Source organism: Dermacentor andersoni, chromosome 11 (assembly GCF_023375885.2).
Source record: "Dermacentor andersoni chromosome 11, qqDerAnde1_hic_scaffold, whole genome shotgun sequence".
In the NCBI taxonomy this organism is placed as follows: Eukaryota; Metazoa; Arthropoda; class Arachnida; order Ixodida; family Ixodidae; genus Dermacentor; species Dermacentor andersoni.
The window spans coordinates 101,168,199-101,188,756 of NC_092824.1; the positions used below are offsets into that span (position 1 = coordinate 101,168,199).

A 20,558-nucleotide genomic window follows, 5' to 3' on the forward strand; every position below is an offset into this window, starting at 1 on the left:
CGTCGCATTCACCAATGCATATACGTTTTTGATTGGAATGACTGATAGCGCCGACTGTAATGCCTGCGGTGCCGAGGAAACTATAGAACATCTACTGTGCTACTGCCCATCTTTTCAAAACGAAAGACATGACCTCTGCACAGCTCTCAATCAGCTAGATAGAACACCGTTCACCTTGAAGAAGATCTTGGGACCATGGCCTCGCATATCGCAGCTACAAAAGGCCACAAAAGCTCTGCTGCGATATTTGAAGGCTACTGGATTGAGTCAGCGTCTGTGATCCGGACTGAGTGACCGAACGATATACCCAGTAGACTTTCTCTTCTTCTTTTAATCTTTCCGTCCCCTTTTCCCTTTCCCCAGTGTAGGGTAGCCAACCGGGCTCAGTCCTGGTTAACCTCCCTACCTTTACTTTATCATTTGCTCTCTTATCGAACCAACGCGACTCGAGCAAGTTTGAGGCTTAGATGTTGGAAGCTATGTTGATTTGAAGGGGGTCTACTCCTCTTGGAATCAAGGGGCCCCGTGCATGTCGATAAATTTTGTTGAAAGAGAATTCCCGCAAACTTGATCTGTAAATGTTTGCATTTTTCAACAGCTCTCTCAAATATTTTTTTCAATATTCGGTTACGGAATACGCTGCACTTTATGAGAACAACCTTGCCATTTGGCGTGAACGTTGTAAATGGGCATAATAGATTAATACTGGTTGCGAAGCTTATGTCTAGCTTCATTTGCTCTAGTAAGTTGTTGTAGTCCCTTGTAGGTAATATAGTAATGGGTAGACAAATTATCTAGGTGTTCACTTTCACGAATTAACTTGTTTCAGCCTTCTACAGCAGCCACTAATAGAAAGCACTGTTCGAGGCTTCTGGTACTACTGCGTGTCATATATAGTATCTACTTCACAAATATTCTGGAATAGTAATTGGCTCAAAAAAAAGTGTTGTGGTTAGAAGAAAGCTTTAGCTCGCAGCCAACTTAAATTTCCCTATAAGATACATGTATAAGGCAGAAATGCTTTCATGAGACAACCGTCGTACCGGTTAGAACGAAATATGTTGATCTTGAGAGAAAAAGGGTGTGCAGTCAAGGAAGTCTAGGAATCAAAAATTTAAATTATGACAGTTTTCTTGCGAAGGTAGCCGAAAATGTAAAAAAAAAAACACTCAAGCCTGAAGTTTAAGTATCCGTGACACGGCACCGAAAACATATCGCAATTGGTAAATTGCATCTGTTAGGACCTTTGAGCTGAAAAATTTTGTAAAAGAATTTGCAGCTTGCATAGACTTGTAGTGTTTACGAGGGTCCTGCAAAAGTTCGCCCACATTAGGGCTATATTTCAAACAATGCAGTCTATATGACTTCAGTGCGTTTTAGATTTATTATGCGCAGGTTACAGAATAGTGATGCTCATATTAGTTGATTTGTTGTTGAGTTAGGTGTAAACATTTACTTGAACGTTTTGAAATTTCGCAGCCTTGAAGTTATGTCCCGAAAAACTTGGCTTTATCAGTTGAAACATTCACTTGTTGCCGTCACTAGAATCAAGTTTTCTTTTAAGTGCAACAATTAAGTCTCATTGAAATTAGTGCCCTGGTCTCCGGTAAAGACAATTCTTCCATTTTTACATATTCTATTGGAGCTCCCGAGTTCAAGGTTAGGTTAAAATTGAGAGCCAAGCCATGTGTCACATTCGCGTGAAGCAGCGTTCATTTCAGGATACGGCACATGGTACCCTTCTAGCAAAGGCAGCAACCAGCCATCATTATGGCGAGGCACCTATTGCTCACAAAACCCGTATGTTAATTACAACTTCGAATTTGAAATATGAAGCAGACGTTCACAGCACCGGTGTGCGTTACTATAGGCTATACACTAGGCTGTAGGCGTGAGTTTGTGCTACCTTAAAGAGGAAAACTAAAATTTCTTCTGCAGTGGTATGTTTCGAACCATCTTGGTAGAAGTAAAACACCACCGCATAAGAACTCCATAGACCTCCTGTGAATGTGCTTGATTTCCACCGCCTCAGTGATTTATTATACTTTAACGTGGGCCCCACACGACTAACGAGTCAATGACCTTTTTGTTGGCTGCAACCGTACGCTTTTGATACGTATGAAGCCCGAAAAGTTGGGTCGAGCAGCTATGTCAGCTTTGCGAAACGAACTTGTCATCACTGACAATCCGAGGTGCTAGCTAAACACGTCGCATTAAAAAGAAAGTACTGGTCTGTGATTTTCCGTGTACTGATAGCTGACAGCTTCAGCTCACTTCACTTGAGTTACTGCCTCATATAATCTGCGGCAAGCAGCCTATTTTCGCTCAACACTTCATAAAGCGAATGGTGCCGCAAGAAGCTCGATGTTAGTTCTGGTTCCGTCATCACAATATTGTTAGATGTTTCCGTCGACAGATGCGAAAATTAAGTGTTTACTATGCACCGTTAGTCGTAATGAAGTGACGGCTGGTTAAAATCAAACTAGATGCTGTGGAAGTTACATGTCGCCGGCATTTGTTACATCCTTGTTGCACCCCAACATATGTTCTTCTTGTCTCTTAGATGTGCTTTCCTGTTTTTCATGTTTATGCTTTGTTTATTCACCTAAACTGCCGCTCCATGGTTGAGAACCACGTATGAAAAGCTTAACGCTCTGGAGAGAGCTCCGTCGGCCGGATTTCTAAAGGTTGTTTTTGAGAAACCGGTTGTTAACCTGGTATTTTAAGTTTGTACGATGGAAAACTGCCGAAACAGCCAATCGAAAGAACCGCAAGAAGTGAACCAGCATAGAGAATTAGGCTGAACCAAAGGGTACACAAGGAGGCACGCGTACGGTGAGATCAGAGACGCGACTGATGGGCCAGACGTCATGCGAGTGGCGCTCGCAGCGCTCACGTAGGTCACGCTCGGGGTAATCTTAAAACATGGTTTAGTTATCAACCGTAATCCTAAACATAGTGTCTTGCCCATCGTGTATATATGTGGGCGGAAAGGGTGTTTTTTTTTATTCTAGTGCAGTGCCAAGTACAGGTCTGTTTATTTGGTAGTATGGCGGACAAGGTGAATAGTGTAGCGGACAAGGTGAATGTTGTGCATTTCACGATGAAGCGAGTCTTACAAAGATGGCGGAGCGCCTGTCATGAGATTCTGGTGCTGTCGTAGTCAATGAGTGCGGAGCAAGTTGAAGCGTTGAATTGAGCTGCTCTTCTTTCGTTGCCGACGAGACTTTTCTTTGTGGAATAAAGACCGGCATCACACATCTGCCTCTTTGGTCCACAACGGCATGTTGACCTCTTAAAATGTATACACTGAGCTTTCGACTTACCTGTATTGAGTAGGGCTGTGTGGATCGTACTGAATTAGCAGCTTCAGGTACTGTGGGCGGCTCACGCTGCACCATGCCTGCGGGAAAGGGGGTATAACTATCAGTTGTTATTCTCTGAGATCCGGGGTTTTTGATCATAGTTCGGTAACCTATCATTTGTCAAATATATTCTTGCTGCAGGCATGTACCAATGCGTTTGCGATGAAGAACAACTTCTTTCCAGAGAACTGTTCCAAGCCTTTCAAGCGAGTGGCGTTGCTGTGACATTCGTCTTCCAGAAGTTTCTTATACGCCTGCAAAAAAATCACAAAATGCAGTCACTGCAAAATGGTGAACGGCGTACGGCGGCGAAGGATACTTTTTTAAACCACCACGGGCTTTCCGTTTGAGAAAATTACCTGATGCCCAGAAATAAACTTCAACTCTGAAATATTACGTGCCCAAACGACGATATGATCATGACGCACGCTGTAGTGACGGGCTCCAGAATAATATTGAGCCCCTTTGAGCAACGCATCGAACACGAGCGTTCTGTCCCGCAGCCACGGGAGTGTGCCACCACAGGTGCGATATAACCCGTGACTTTGAGCTCACCAGCGAGACGCCGTAGTCCCTGGGCTATTGCGCCGGGTATGAGCCAACCAGGGTTACTGTTGCGTGAACAGTTCATAAACCAGTCCTAATTCCTTTCACAAGGAGGGGCAATGGCTTTTAACCGGTGCTACATACATCACATACGAACGGACAGGTGGTGCTGGGCCAAATGCATCCTAGCCTCGTGAAAGTGTTTCTCTTAGATGCTTCTTGTCAGGAGAACCTTAAACAATGTACTTTTGCTCTTGTGGATAAACCATTCGATTTGATCAATAAGAATGCGGGCATAATATCCCAGTTTTGGTGTAGTTCGATTAAAACTTCTACTTACAAATCCCTTAAACGGCTCGCGTTTGCATCATCGGAGCCGCGAACTCGAACGACCTCGGGCGAAGTTAGTAGCTGAGCTTTTACAAAACAATCGATTCCTTCTACTAAGGCTGCAGTAGATGCGAATCGCTCTCAGCTATATTAGCAGACATACTATAGCTTTATCCAAGTGGTTTAAGTGGCTACGGATTACACCCGTTAAGATTCGCAAAGTGCGACTGCGATTTGGATCGCGGTAAATGCCACTTTGCAGTACGATGATCAAATTATGGTCACTGAATGTTCCATAATGATCCACGAGGTATTTATATATGGAATTGAAAATTTGTCAGGCACATAGTAACTGCTCACCTCAAAAACCAGACGGAGGCCCCCGTTGTCGGCAATGTTCTCGCCCACAGTGTTTTTGGCATTGAGCTATGTTGAAGAAAGACAGCAGTCAGTTCGTTCGGCTAGACCGAGGAGACGTTGCACGAGAGAGAAAGCGCGGAAAGGTTGTTTGTAGGGACCATAAAAAAACAGCCGAAAACACGCACGCATGTACAACAGGTTCTGAGTGTTGCGTGCCTGCTCTTTGGTGTGTTCTGTGGTATTTTCAGTTTCGCACTTAGTTTGTTGTGTTATTTAGCAAAAAAGAAGACAAAAAAAAAGAGACGGAGATGAAAGGCTTGTATGCATGGTCCTTGCTGCTGACTCAAGCTTCTAACTCAAGAGAAAATTGGCAGTTTATTTCTGCATTAAGATAAATTGAGGCTGAGCAAGTGAACCACGAAATCATTGTTGGGACATTGCCGAACCGCTATCTAGTACAACTGTATGAACAAAGCAAATTTCACAAACACGTCTGATTAAACCCATACCTACTATGCCATATATGATCGTGTATTGTAATATTAGATAAGCGGTATATGTGGATACAAATTTTTACCTTAAGAAACGAAATTCAGCGTGTTTGTGGTACGCTGGCGTGAAACTAGAGAACCTGCTGTCAATGTGTCTATGTGCTTGCACGTGCTTTGCTACTCTAGGTTCAACATAACATCTTGCGCTGCCGAAATAGAATTGGTAATCCTTTATTCACATCGACAAAGATACGACAACGCCACGAATACCCATGCATATCCCGGGTATTCTTCACATAAGTTGAGTGCAGTGCCACCAAACGGGATATATGCGGTGCGGCTCTGAAATGGGTTTAACAGTAAAGTATAAATTGGAAGCGTCTCACCGTCATGTTTGCTTCTTTGTCAGTGATATTTCCGTACTGATCCTCGAAACATTTAGCTCGCCGCTTGAACTCGGCGCTAGTACGATTCGACCACCACTCTTTTAAAGCGCCATCCGCGTCGAACTGACTTCCTGTCAAAGCACAGCGGAAAAAAGAAACGCACGTGAGAGGATGTATTGCTAAACATGTGTTGTTACTGTCTGGTAATTGTTGTCGAATTTCTATTCTCACGCAACTTGCGCGCCATATTAAGTGATCCGAACTTTTCGAACTTCGTAGGCTTTTCTTGGAAGGATGGCTCAGCCGATCCTGAGAGATTGAACGCCGAGTATGTTTTTGGCAGATTCTAGTATTTATGTGGTCACCTCGAGGGAGTGTGAGGAATTTCGTGATCTAGTCTGACGGAAGCGCTGTCCTTCGATTCCATGACTGATGACCAAGCTTGTCGTGTCACCATCACTGAGTAGGAAATTGATTTAGAAGGAGAATGTTCGCCGATTACAGTTTCGAGTTTATAAATCTTAGCTGCTTGCCTGAATGCGCACCGTCACATCCACGTAACCGTATGTAAGAAGCATAATAGATATTTTCAAGATATCCCTATGCATACTTCCATTTACAAAAGGTGTGTCCTCTCCTGATTTTGAACTGGTCTTCTCAATCTGCTGATTCAGTGGTACTGGTGTTTGTGTATGCGCTGCGTTATCCTTGAGTTGCTGTCTTTAGGGAAGCAAAACTAACTAATTTCATTGCTAAGTTAAACGGGATATTTAAACCAAATGTGGGTTCGTTTCCGACTTTGCCAGTATCGAGTATTGGATCTGCTGTAGAGTAGGCTCCAGACTATGAACGAACGCAAAAGCGATGCGCAAGCTGTACAGGGATTATTTAAAAAAGGACGGTGCCATCGCCCCAACTTCCTACAGTTCCATTAAACTACAGCGCTTTGCTGTATCTGCAGAGCTTGGAAATTTCGGTGGGGTTTTGTGCTCGACACAACCCTGCATGAACTTCGAGGCCTCTAGCATACAAGTGTTTCAAATGAAGAGGATGCGGTGTCTATCGCTCTGATGTTGTTCCTAGATGAATGATGTTTGCATTGTGAGGACCTTCTGCTGTCGCAGCATGCAAATAAAGAGCGATAGGAATTTTTGAATTCTGTTGATTCTTGTAAAGTGCTCGTTCACAAAGTTTGATTCACTTATACTAATGGCGCAGACCAACATATCCCAACAAGTGTTACTTAAAACGAATGTCTCATTTTAAGAAGGCACTGAATTTGATTGATCCCCGTTGATGAATATATAGTGCGGTGAAACCACGTCAGAACCAACATGTTTTTTTATGTGCTCACCTGTATCGTCGAATCCGTGCGTCATTTCATGTCCAACCACCATGCCAATAGCTCCGAAGTTAAGGGAACTGCCGGTAAGAATGAATGCGTTATACAATAATTGCTGTAAATGAACGAATCTTATATTTCAGTCGCTATCGTAAATTGTGTGTGCAACAAAAACAGAACAGGAATAGTGCCAGAATGGCTAATGAATCTTCAGGTGGTATGCGCTATCAAAGCAGGAAAACGTACGCCTGACTCATCCCTGTATTTTGCCGAGTATGTAACAGCATGTCAGTAAAACAATGACGTAAATATGTGATCAACGGACGCACGTTTCCACGTTTAGGTCATGATTAACGTGTAGATTTATGTGTATGAAGTCATGTAGAATATTATGTGCTGCCAGATGACTGCGAGCTAGTTACGTCAGCGAATTCTACCTCAAACAAGCGCATTGTTTGTCTGAGTCCGACGAGATGCTAAGAAATTGCAAGAAAGGTGGACGTCTTTATTGAGCTCTTTACTAACACGAAGAAACACGGGAGATCAACTTTCAAGATGAGCTATGCGCGTGACTCATGTAAACAGCCAACAATGAATTGATTAGTTCATTGTAGTTCACTCAACAGCTTACCGTGGAAGTCCATGTTCATAGAAAACGTCTTGAAGGATTGCGGAAGGGTACACTGTAGAAGGAAAGGCGACACCTTAGTTTGAAAAAGACTAACAATTCTACTTAGCCGCGGTAAAGGTAACATAATTAAAAGTGGCACACAATACAGAGAACGTTGAACAAGACCATGCAGCTCCAGAAAACCAGACTCCACAAAAATCGCCACGTCCCTCTGTCCAATAGTACAGCTCGGAAGATAATATGGCTGCACAAGGCTTATGTGTTTTAGTCAAAAAGATTGTGTTAAGAGACAAACCTTTTCCCTGTTTCCCCTTAGAGCCGTCATGGCCAGCTTATTTAACAAAGCCATAAGTACCTCCTTTGCTTGGACTACGTCAACATGAGCTTGTCTAAGATTTCTGAATTAGAGACCTTATTTCCAGACAAAGCTTTCCCCTCAGGACCAAAATGGTAAAAGCTTGTTTGTCTAAGAAAACAGGTCTACTTTCATAATTACAAATCCACCTGTGAGCCCACACTCTCTCTGGACTATGAAAACTGGGCACACTGCATGAATGTGTCCGTCTTTTTTAAAGCGAAAGTCTTCAGTGGCTCATACCCTCAATTGTCCTGGAAAAAAAAATAAGGGGTCGTCCGGCCACGTTACTCCTATGTTCGCTATATCGGAAGCAAATTGACATTTGTTACCAGTGTGGCCGCCTCGGACACCGTATGGACGTTTGTCCCTACCCAAATAACAAGATATGCCGGGGCTGCGGTGTCCGCAACCCCCCCGCCGACCATAACTGTAACCCTAAGTGCTCGCTCTGTGGTGGTCCCCATCTCACCGCGGACAAAAGCTGTGCCGCTCGATATAAAACCCCGTACGTCATCCGCAAGCGTATCGGAGAACGACGAACAACCAGCCAAGCCACCTATAAACAAGCCGGCCCCTCCACCCTCAGCACCAGAACCAGGCCACGCTCCCGCACACCGTCAAGGGGGAGCCGTTCCCGCTCCAGAACTCCATCTCGATCCAGGCAACAACGCTCAAGATCCCGGTCTGCATCGGCTTCACGCATCTCATCTACCAACAACAGCAAGGTGAGCTTCGCAGACGCTCTCATGGGCACCTCGCGAGAGGGTCGTAAGATCGCCAACACACAAGTCACCTACCCTCCTCTTTCACCAGAAAACCCAGAAATAGCTCAGCTTAAGCGCGAGAACGCCATCCTACGCGATCTCCTAACTAAACTCTCGCAGGAGGTTAGAGACCTCAAACAGTCCCAAACACCAGCCCCTACACCTATCGCACAGAACGTCCCTGCCCCTAGCCAGGAGGCCCCCTCGACTCCCGCCCCTAAGAAGAGAGCCCTGCAAGATGGAGCCACGGGCCAGGTCCGCTCTGAAGTTAAAGACATGCTCATCTCACTTCAAACAACTATTAGCACTTTCCAACATGCACTGGACTCCATTCAGCAAGCCTTCATTGGTATTGTCCAACGCGTGACCAACCTGGAAACTCATATTCTCACGCCTCCTAGCCATGCCGCCCCCGTCTGCGACCCTTCCGGGACGCCGATGGCGACATCCACCATCTCCCATCATGGCTCACACTAATCAAGACGCCCTCATTTTGCAGTGGAACTGCCGAGGTTTTCACCATAAACAACCGGTACTCAATCAATACCTACGCCAACATACCCGCCGCCCGGATGCTATCCTACTTCAAGAAACCAATAACGCCCCGACCACGCTCCCCGGTTATCAAACCTTCCATACCACCCACCCTCTTCGCCGGGTCTCCACCCTAGTACGGCATCGTATTCCTGTTATTGAACATGATCTCAATAGTCCTCACATCGAACATCTATTCCTCGAATTAATTCCCAATCGTAAACGGAAAGAATGCATCTTCCTTCTGAACATTTACAATAGCCCCAAGGATAAAGCAAGGTGTCGCTTCCTCACCCTCTTTAAGAAGGCTCTTCACGTAGCTGGAACGCACCCCCTACTCATTGGCGGTGATTTCAACCTCGCCCATACAGGTTGGGGCTACGTTCGCACGGAAGCTGCAGCTCGCAACCTCTGGCAAGATTACCACGACTTAGGCCTTACGCTCATCACGGATCCCTCCTTTCCTACACGCCTCGGTACTTCACTACCCGGGACTCTACCCCCGACCTCACCTTCATCAAACATATCAACAATGCACACTGCACCAATACCCAGCAAGACCTGGGCAGCGACCATTATATTCTTGCTCTCTCTCTACCCCAACTCGCTGCCGCCCCTGCCCCCACTAAAGAATTCACCATCACCGACTGGGATGTTTTTCGAAAAATACGCATAGGTTCTACCTCAGCAGAAGGCATTACCGACATTAACACCTGGATGCAAGCGCTACGCACTGATGTTCAAACGGCCACTCGGGTGGTAACTACAGATGCCTCAGTTGAACGCATGGATAGCCGCCTCGCCCATCTTCTGGAGGCTAAAGCCTCCATCCTAGCTCGATGGAAGGGGCAGCGCCTAAACCGTCGCCTCAGAAGTAAGATTTCCAAACTGAACACAGCCATCGAGGAGCATTGTCAAACCCTCAGCCGGCAACAATGGACTGAGCTGTGTAACACGGTGGATGGACAACTTCATCGCCCTTCCTCATGGAAACTCCTCAAACATCTGCTCGATAATACCACCACCCGCACCACCCAACAGGATCGGCTGCAGAAGCTCCTTTATACGGAGACCCTTAAGCAAGGTCCACAACAGGTGCTTGACTACCTCTGCACCAGATATATCTCCAGGGGACAAGTCAGTCCACACAGCAATTACATCGGTAGCCCCAACCCTACACTAGACGCCGATTTCAGCGTATCTGAAATACATGCCGCTCTACGCAAGCTTAACGGTCGTTCTGCTCCAGGGCCAGACGGGGTGACTAACAAAAGCCTTCGCAATCTCGATGACGAGTCCGTGTCCCATCTGACTGACTACATCAACGATTGCTGGCGCAGTGGTGCCCTTCCAGCCGCCTGGAAGACTGCCAACGTTATCCTGATCCCAAAGCCTGGCAAACCATCTAGCCTCAATAACTTAAGGCCCATCTCCCTCACTTCATGCGTAGGCAAGGTGATGGAACACGCCTTCTTAGCACGCATCAACAGTCACCTCGAGGACAACTCTCTCTATCCCCACACCATCATTGGATTTCGCCCTCACCTTTCTACTCAAGACGCTATGTTGCAGCTCAAACATCAAGTGCTAAACGATCGTTCCCGTAACATGAAAGCTATTCTCGGACTCGACCTCACTCAAGCCTTTGATAACATTTCCCATGCAGCTATCCTTGACCAGGTCTCCAACCTCCACCTGGGAGAACGAGCCTACAATTACATCCGTGACTTTCTCTCCAATCGCACGGCTACCCTCTCGGCCGGGGATTTACGATCAGACCAGCTTCCCCTTGGCAGCAAAGGCACCCCGCAAGGTTCAGTTATCTCTCCCATGCTCTTTAACTTAGTCATGATTGGCCTTGCCAAGCAACTACAGCAAGTCGACAATATCAACCATACCATCTACGCCGACGACATCACCATCTGGTCGTACCGAGGCAGTGATGGTCAAGTGGAATCAGCCCTCCAAACGGCGATTGACACGGTTGAAGTCTATCTCCAAGGGACCGGACTGCGCTGTTCGCCCGCTAAATCGGAGCTTCTGCTATACAAGCCCATTCAGCGGGGTCGCCCTCCCAAACACCAATCTGATCACCGACCCTGTGACGCCATCACCCTACGCCTTCAAGATGGCAGTCCTATCCCACACGTCCCTAGTATCCGGGTTCTCGGTCTCACCATCTCTACCAACGGCTCCAACGCCTTGGCTCTCAACAAGATCTGTGCCCAATCTCAAAACACCCTACGACTTCTTAAACGTATATCTAACCGACGCGGAGGACTCAAAGAAGAAAGCCTTCTCCGACTCGTCCAATCCTTTGTCATATGCCACATGACCTACGTTGCTGCGTACCTCAACTGGTACCGGGCTGAGCAAAACAAGATCGACACCCTCATACGAGGGATCTACAAGCAAGCACTTGGTCTCCCACATTGCACCAGCACTGAACTCTTCAACCAACTGGGAGTTCACAATCACCTTTCCGAACTCATTGAAGCCCTACAACGCTCTCAGCTTGAACGGCTCACCCTTACTGAAACGGGGCGCTTTATTCTGTCCACGCTTGGCTTCACCTACCATCAGCAACAGGGCCCCAAACAACCGATCCCGAACGACATCCGTAGCTGGATCTACATAGACCCTATCCCTAGAAATATGCACCCTGAATATAACAGGGCCCGGCGCCAAGCTCGGGCCGGAGCTATCATAAAAGCCCTTGCCCACGTACCTGGCGTCACATTTGTTGATGCAGCCCAATACTCCCATGGCACAAGATTTGTGGCCGTCGCCACACGCGATGGAGTCCTACACCACGCCTGCAGCGTCACTACCCCCACTGCGGAGACGGCTGAAGAGGTGGCCATCGCCCTAGCCACTTTAGATCCCACCTGTCACACCATAGTGTGTGACTCTCGCTCAGCCGTTACTAACTTCAGCAAAGGCCGTATTTCTCCCCAAGCTCTTCGCATCCTCTGCCAGGCACCACACTCTAAAGACAGCATAATCTCCCTAACATGGATCCCGGCCCATGCCGGCCCTGTCCACCCACACCTCCCCAATCTCAACGAGGTCACCCACTCCATTGCGCGAGGCCTAGTCAACCGCGCCGGAGTCACTGGAGATGAGTTGGGCACCAGGGACAGTATGACAACTTATAACGATCTCGTGAAGGCATTTTACCTCAGTCGCCGAATCTTCCCCACGCCTCACCCAAAGTTCAGCCGGGCGCAGGCTACCACCCTGCGTCTATTACAAACAAACACGTACCCTTCACCCGCCCGCCTCAACCTTATATTTCCGGACGTCTACACTACCCCCAACTGCCGGTGCTGTGGAACTCACCCGGCTACACTTCCGCATATGCTATGGGAGTGCCCAGCACAGTACACCCAGACTAACACCACTACTCTCTCGTCGAGGTTGCATGAGGCTCTGCGGAGCTCCGCCCTCGACGACCAAACCTGGGCGACCCAGCACGCCCGCGAGGCGGCGGCGAGGCAAGCCCTCGACGTCCCTTCGTGGGAGGCTTAGGCCCGGCCTTTATAAAGTGCTGGTTCTACAATAAAGGTTTATTCCTCCTCCTCCCCTCCGGCCCAGTGGTGCACACGATCATCCGAAATCGCTCATACCCCCTTATGCAAACAAAAATGAAGTGGCTCATCCTTCTCGCGGTCCGAGGCTACAAACACTCAGCAAATTGAAGCGTAAAGTCAGCACATTCATTTGAATCACGCATACAACGTGCAGAAACGCGGCGTTTGTACTGGGGCATAAAAAACCACGTGACATTCTCAATGGCTCATATGCCGTAAGGAATGGCTCATTCCCCCATATGACTGAGGCTACAAGTGCTCAGAAAAGTTAAGCAAATGGTGAAGAGCTTTATTCAATTTACCCACACAACACAAATAATAGCATGCGTTTGAATACCCTGATGAGAGGAAGCAACATAATAAACTCGAAGAGAAACGTCGTTGGCGCGAGTCTGACCCCTCAATACGAGCGCGAGAAGACGCAAATAAGCATTGAAAACTAGCCGAAGAGGCCAAACTGCGAAAACAGAAACGTGACCTTGCGAGACGGCACATTACCCAGTGTGTAGCAAGCTTTGGGCTTCGCGTGTTACAGGAGTGTAACATGCTGCCGATCTTTTTATTTGCCCTTTGCATTCTATCGCCGTTCTTACGCACAAACCAATTTGGACAGTGCTCTAACTAGGAAAAAGATATTCCTTTACAGATCTGATGGCTGCATTGCAAATGTGTGAGGCGTTGGGTTGGTTCCAAGTTTATCAACAGAAGTTGTAGGTGCGTTAACTTATCACATCAGAAGACGGATCAAGACGAGTTTTCAGTGGCTTTCGGGGTCAGTTCGTGGAACGCATGTGGTCGCTGCCGCAAGTGTATTCGCAGATCTGGAAGGCTGGACATCGCCTCCGCTCTGGATTCTCTATAGCCGAAGTCAGACGAACTATGTATAGACATTGGCATCCATGGCAACATGCCAATGTGCGCAGGCTCCGAAATAGGTACGCGTGATATTTTCCCAGGCGATGTTGCATCTGCGTAGGCAGTCACATCGCAGCAGTGCGCTCGGTTGACTGAAGCCGATCACCACGTATTGCAAGAGAAGCAAAAGTTGATAATGAGTGGTTCCTTAACTGCAGCGTGCGCTGAAGACGACTGACACCGGCTGAGTTAACAAACGCTGAACTCGCAACACAGTTTAGTTTAGGAAAAAGTTGGTACATACATACACTAGCTGGCTAAAATTGGCATGAGATGCGTCATCATTCAATGAAATTTCAAAACAGCGAAAAATTTCATAGGTGTGCAGGTCGCGTGACCGTTAGGGAAACAATTTTTTTTTTCGGTTAGCGCTACAGAAGGCTCACTAATGCAAATATCTGTGTGCTTGCACATGTGGAAATTATCAGTTACTTCGAGTGTTCATTTCAGTACGAAAGCCGACTTGAAGAGTGACAAACGGATAGGCGTGCCTTTTTGCTATAAGGGGTTCTGCTTGGCGTTTCTAGACGGTATGACATAGTTTGCTTTCCGAGTTTGAGCGGTAGTTGGTGAGAGAGCCAAAAATTTTACACACACCCATTTCGTTCGAACTTGGGCTGTAGAAAGCGTTGACAACTGCAGGGCCCACAATCCACCTACAATAAAATGAGGTAGTAAAAAAGATGCATGGATACATTAAGAATACATCTGTCAGTGCATTAGGAACACAAGCGCGGGTGTATTTCAGGCACAATGACTGCTGCGCACAAAAAAGCTGCTCATTTTTTGTGACCTAACGCTCACCCTTGATATACCCAAGTTTCTTAACATGAAGCCGGATGCAATGCAACTGCCCGCCAAGTGAGACACTCAGTCGTTTACTAATTGTGGGTGTTTCAATGCGATAGCGCTGGTACTATTACTGTTTTCGAGATTCCACGCATCACCTCGCAATTAGTGTAATTACAATTTGAACATGTTTCATGATTGCTGCCATTCCGCTTATTTTCCATTTTAAGGTTATTTTGCTTGGCACTTGAGTAGGTCTTGCCTTTGTTTATGCATAGAACCTGATGTTTATATTGCTTGGCTATGCGTATGACTTCATCTTCAATTGACACCACTTAATTTTTTGTTCCTTCGTTAAACATTGTAATTCCCAATTTGTTTTTGTTACACATAAGGCCTAGATTGGCCGCTACGTTTCCACACATATTCAGAAGTCTATAAATATCTTGCATTGACCTATAGTAGCACTATGTCGTTCGCATAGAGTATCTCAATCACCTTCTGTTACATCCTTTGTTCATTACGGATGTGGGATAAATCGCACAATAATTCATTGTTTTCCATTCGTCTGTCTGTTCCATTAACATAATGCGTGAACAGCACTGGAGACACTGCATCTTTGGTACAGTACTCGGTGAATTACCACCACCTAATTTCTTCTCCGCTTTTCCCATGCACGTTTACTTGGTTTATATATCTATACGTCCCTCGACACGTCCACTAAATCGTTATCTATGATTCCGCATTTGAGGATATCCGTTAACATTCCCCGGTCTAAGTGGTCGTAAGCTCCCTTAATATCTAGTATGTATGGATTTATTACAAAATATTGCACTCTAAGCGTCTGCTTAGTGGGAACCCATTCTCTAGCTCCACAGCACAACATATTTTTGCAACTACTGCGAGAGCTGTATCTTTATGGCTTGCATTGCCATTCTGTATGTCGCAGACGTTACTGTAACTGCTCCGTACAAGCTCGTATTATCACGTTTGCCTTTGTGAATGAGGTTCATCTTGATTTCAAGCCATCCAAACGGAATTTTCTTCGTTTTACTTACTTGCTCTGCGGCATTAGTCAGCAGAGCCTTGCTCTTTGGTCCCAGTTGTTTCATTACCTGTATTGAGGTTTTATCGGATTCTGCATCCGTATATTTAGGAACATTCTGCTTTTTTTCCGGTAGAAGTTTCCAGCAAGACATTTCCAATAGACGTTTTATGCTGTCTTAGACTCAACGTGGACGGCAGTGCCGCTTCGCGACTAAAGAGATCACTTCACTTCCAACCCACACCATGGTGGTTCCTGTGCGAGCATTTCCTAATCGACTGCTCTCGGCGTTTATTTGAATGCACTGCAGAGTGAAGGTGCGTTTCTGCTCAGTGGTGTTCCAGTGTTGGATAGCGTAGAAGCATGTGCGATGTGACTGGAATATTTGTTCAGCATTAAAGATTGGAACAAGTTTGAACTCTCTGTTCCGTATAGCAGTAGGGGCACGTTAAAGATCTACAGGTGGCAAAAATTAATCCGGTGTCCCCCACTATGGCATGATTCTTAATGAAATGGTGGTTTCAGCACGTAAAACCTTTAAAATTCAACTCCATTTGAACGCCTGTGTGCTGCATGAAACTATCTCGCGTCGACAAAAGTCTTAAAAAAGTAAAATGCCAAGATCATAGTTATTAAGTTTCGCTCCAGAATGCATGAATAAACCCTACCTGGCTTGTTTGAAGTTGAGAAAACGTTTAGTCCCGCTTTATTGTCATGTTCTTTGGAAATCGATGTAGCCTGCATCGTTAACTTTGTGTCTTCGCGAACTTGTATTTCTTGCCGGCTTTGTCAGTGTGAAAACTAGACTAATAATGAACGCTGTTCGTTTCTACTCAACCGCTCGCGGCGTATGTTGATACACAGCACGTTTCGTAGGTCTCGTGGAGTAGCCTTATTGAAGGTCAGTGACTTGTCAGGTCGAGAGGGAGCCCCGCATCAAGAACTGCGCAACCGTATGGCGTATACTTGGAAGCTTCAGATGTAACCGAAGGTTATCGCATAATTCTTGAAGTCATTGACGTGTACATTCGAATCTGCCGGTAGCGCAGTTTTACGGTGTGAATAGTTGTTAAATAATGTGTTATAATTTCTCACGCAATATAAGGTCCCCCTTCTCGAGCAATCCACTTTAATAAGGTTTTAACTAGTCACTTTAGTGAATACGTTACAACTGAACCAAAGCCGGTGAGATCACAACACACGTTCCCTTGGAATTACTTTTTAAACTAGCGTGCACGGCGGCCTCCACCTGAGCAATCCAAGAGTTGAGGTTCGAAAATTTAGGCGCAAAGAAAACCGACATGAGGCGATCATAAAGGACAGCCCGAGCGAGAAATGTCAACTGAAAGGTGATGAAAACAAAGCCAGATGCATTTGTTATCCGTTTTACCGGCCACCGAGCGACCTTTCAGTCTATGGCGAAAACAAAACCAGATGTATTTGTTAGCCGTCAACAGAACGACCTTTCAGTTGACCGTCGGCGTTTTCGTTGCCCTTTTCATTTCTGTTGGCATTTTTGTACGTTTATATTTTTAAGGATTGAAACTTGCACCAATGTTGATATAAGCACCACCAAGCTTTCGGCAAAATGGGCAAAACGCGCTGCTGTATTTGCATTTTTGTTCAAGAGTTGTAATCGCTCAAGCATCGTCGAAGCGCAGTTGACCACTTGGAGAGGTGGCGCTTTTATCCACTTCCTTGAGTCGATCTGGAGAGAGTGGAAGAACATTCTAGGGGGGAAATGTAAGGGAGTGTTTAGGCAAGGGGTTGATGGAGTCATATTCGCTCGATAAACTTTCTTTGACTCATTCATTCATTCATTCATTCATTCATTCATTCATTCATTCATTTGGGCGATAATTACCATATTGAGAAAGAACACTTGAATAGGCCTGCATCAAGGCGAGTCGTTTTGAAATCTTGCTCGATTTCGTGGCTGAGTTTTCTTGTCTCAGAGATTACAGCGAAATGCTGCATACGCAGGAACAGGAACAAGAAAAGTACGTGTTGATCTCTTACTCGGAATCTTTGTCGTATGGCATTCGCAGCTTCAACAAACCCTTTTTCCCGTTGTTCACAGATACTGCGTAGACTGCTTCCAAATAGGAAATATTAAGTGGCAGTTGCGGTACCTGCAGTAGTGAAATATTGAACTATATTTTGATGAACAGGTAAAACAGTACTAATAACGATTGATAGATACTCACGCCCCGCCACTACCATTTGGCTGTGAAGGGCTTAAACGACATTTCAAGTACCAACCTCTCTAGCATACGATCACGTAACGTTTGCATTTGACGAATTTTTATGACGGCCACACGTTCTGAAGTGTTTTAGTTTGTCCGCAGACACATTAACGCTTAGGACTACCGGACACGTGGACGTGAGCGCCTGCGCTGTTAGCCCTATTTGCCGCATTAGGTTCAACCAGGGCGCGTGAAATTGCTATAGCAGACTCCGTGCAATTCAGCTGATGGCCCGAATATGTCGGCTACAACGTGATTACGCATTTATAGTGTCTTTCCTTCTCAATTTGAAAAGGAATAGCAGGAAGCACAAAGTTGTACAGATCCCAGACATTGTGGTAATAAATGTTATGCGAGGCACTTAGCGGGTTATTCTGCATCGTTTAGTGTTCCGCAAAGCGTTATCGGATGGACTAACGCATTTGCGCAAAGCGAACGATTGTGTATCGCTGTATGCCTAACGAAGGCCTTGAGACGACAGTAAAGACGAAAGTATGATGTCGGTAGCCTTACGAGTGATTTGCTGCATTAGTCTGAGAAAACGTTGCAACATTGTATAGCGTTAGGAGCGAATTGAGATAGCCGGATGGCGTCTAGCAGCGCAGGAGGTAGTTCGAATGTATGTTGCTCGAATATATGGTGAACGCTGGGACACATTGGCTTTACAATGGACAACGCTGGCCCTACAGTCGAAGTACATTGGGTCTGCATGCACTGCTTCTTATGACGTGATGTAATGCAGACCAGCAGTGATAACGAATGTGAAGCAGAATGTGTGTCGGAAAAGTCGGATTTGTCGATTAGTATACCTGCAAAAAAAATCCGTTTCTACTTAATGAGGAATTACTGAAAACTCCAACACCCGCCCACAAAAAGGACCGCGGTTGGCGAAAATTTACATTAGATGTGTGTTTCAATGGTGTATGACAACTTTTAATGCATCGCGATGGCTTCGCGCAAAGCCATTATTCGCTGTATTTGAGATTAGCGTTGGCCAACGGGTGATATCAGTCGCAGAAGCTGTACATGTTAGACAGGTGGGATAGAGCCCGATGGTGGTAGTGCCAGGAAAGGAAACTTTTGTTGCATCTTAAAGAGATGGAGCAGCTCATTGCCTTTCCCACTAGCATAGCACCATATCTACTTCACACAATCAAAATTTAAATGCAGTTGCACGCTTTATAGCCCCCATGTTCAACGATACTTCATCATGCAAAAACATTTATTGATACTAGTGCCCCTCGAAATAATTACATAGGGTTGATGGTATGTAGAGAGAGAGAGAGAGAGCGAGAGAGAAAACATAAAGGGAAACCACCGGGTCCTTCGACGCGCCCTGGCTGTAGGTGGAGTTCTCTGTCCAGGACCCCATGACCCACGGTCGCCTGGCGCGCTCTCACAATCTTACCGAGCTTATCCTGGTAGTTCATGCTAGACAGCGAGGCTTCCCACGGTTGTGTGTTGGGGTGTTGGATTGTAGGGTTCGCGCTCATCTGCTGGCACGCCCAAGTGGCGTGGTAAAGGGTGCCCGGAGCATTACAATCTGGGCATCGTAGCGGGGATTCTGTGGGTACGGAGCATATCGGTCGTATTACTACACTTATGGTGAGAAACTGTGAGCCAAACACGGGTATTCGAGAAAAAAGTTCTTGGTGTATATATATATATATATATATATATATATATATATATATATATATATATATATATATATATATACGTTCGAAAAAATGATGGATAATGTTCTGCGTGGCCTCAAATGGAAAATCTGTCTTTGCTATCTTGACGACATTGTGGTGTTCGCCCCTGATTTCGCAACGCACCTGCTCCGCCTCCAGCACGTACTCAGTTGCTTGACCAACGCCGGGTTGCAACTTAACCTGAAGAAGTGTCGATTTGCTGTTCGTCAGCTCACAATATTAGGCCATGTCGTGTCAAAGGAGGGCATTCGCCCGGATCCCGAGAAGCAGCGTGCTGTTACTGCGTTCCCAAAACCTACCACTATGAAAGAGCTACGCAGTTTTATCGGCCTCTGCTGTTACTTCCGGCGATTCGTTCGAAACTTTGCGGCAATTATACCGCCTCTCACGCAGCTCCTTGGTGGCGCTAGAGATCTCTCATCATGGTCTCCAGCGTGTGACGACGCCTTCACAAGCTTGCGCCGTCTTCTCACGACGCTACCGATTCTTCGCCATTTTGACCCTAAAGCGCCAACCGAAATCCATACCGATGCAAGCGGTGTAGGCCTTGGCGCTGTGTTGGCACAGCGCCAACCTGGCCACACAGAATATGTCGTAACATACGCGCACGTTAACCAAGGCGGAGACCAATTACAGCGTTACAGAAAAGGAGTGTTTGGCCATTGTGTGGGCGCTTGGCAAGTTTCGCCCATATTTATGCGGCCGATCGTTTGACGTAGTGACCGACCACCACGCACTATGTTGGCTGTCGACGCTCAAAGATCCATCGGGCCGCCTTGCCCGCGGGGCATTGCGAATCCAAGAATATGACATCCGCGTGGTTTACCGTTCCGGGCGAAAGCCCTCCGACGCTGACGCGCTATCCCGATCGCCGCTTACTCCGAAGGCCAGTCACGACTCCTCCTGCGAGTGCACATTATCCTCTCTGGACGTTGACACCATCGCTGCTGCACAGCGTAATGATCCCTGGACTGCATCTCTGCTCGACCTTCGCTCGGATACGTCGAAAGTGCCGGCGTCACGTACGATTCGGCGCCAAGTTCCCCATATTGCGATTCGAGACCAGCTACCATATCGACGCAACTATGCCCCAGAGGGACGCACCTGCTTACTCCTCATTCCGAGAATCTTGCGATCGGAGCACTGCTCCTCGTTCCACGTCG

The 20,558-nt window shown here is 46.5% G+C and overlaps 1 protein-coding gene across 1 annotated transcript in view; it reads right to left on the reverse strand.

The window, feature by feature from the left end:
* LOC126539164 (neprilysin-1-like) overlaps positions 1-20,558 on the reverse strand; it is a 57,545-nt gene that overhangs the window by 6,902 nt on the left and 30,085 nt on the right. The window contains exons 13-20 of the mRNA XM_050185913.3: positions 17,469-17,581; positions 14,213-14,271; positions 7,452-7,503; positions 6,833-6,900; positions 5,479-5,609; positions 4,602-4,667; positions 3,515-3,619; positions 3,327-3,403 (exon numbers count right to left, since the gene is read on the reverse strand). Coding sequence (XP_050041870.1) covers positions 3,327-3,403; positions 3,515-3,619; positions 4,602-4,667; positions 5,479-5,609; positions 6,833-6,900; positions 7,452-7,503; positions 14,213-14,271; positions 17,469-17,581 — 671 coding nt within the window. The remainder of the gene's footprint in view (positions 1-3,326; positions 3,404-3,514; positions 3,620-4,601; positions 4,668-5,478; positions 5,610-6,832; positions 6,901-7,451; positions 7,504-14,212; positions 14,272-17,468; positions 17,582-20,558) is intronic.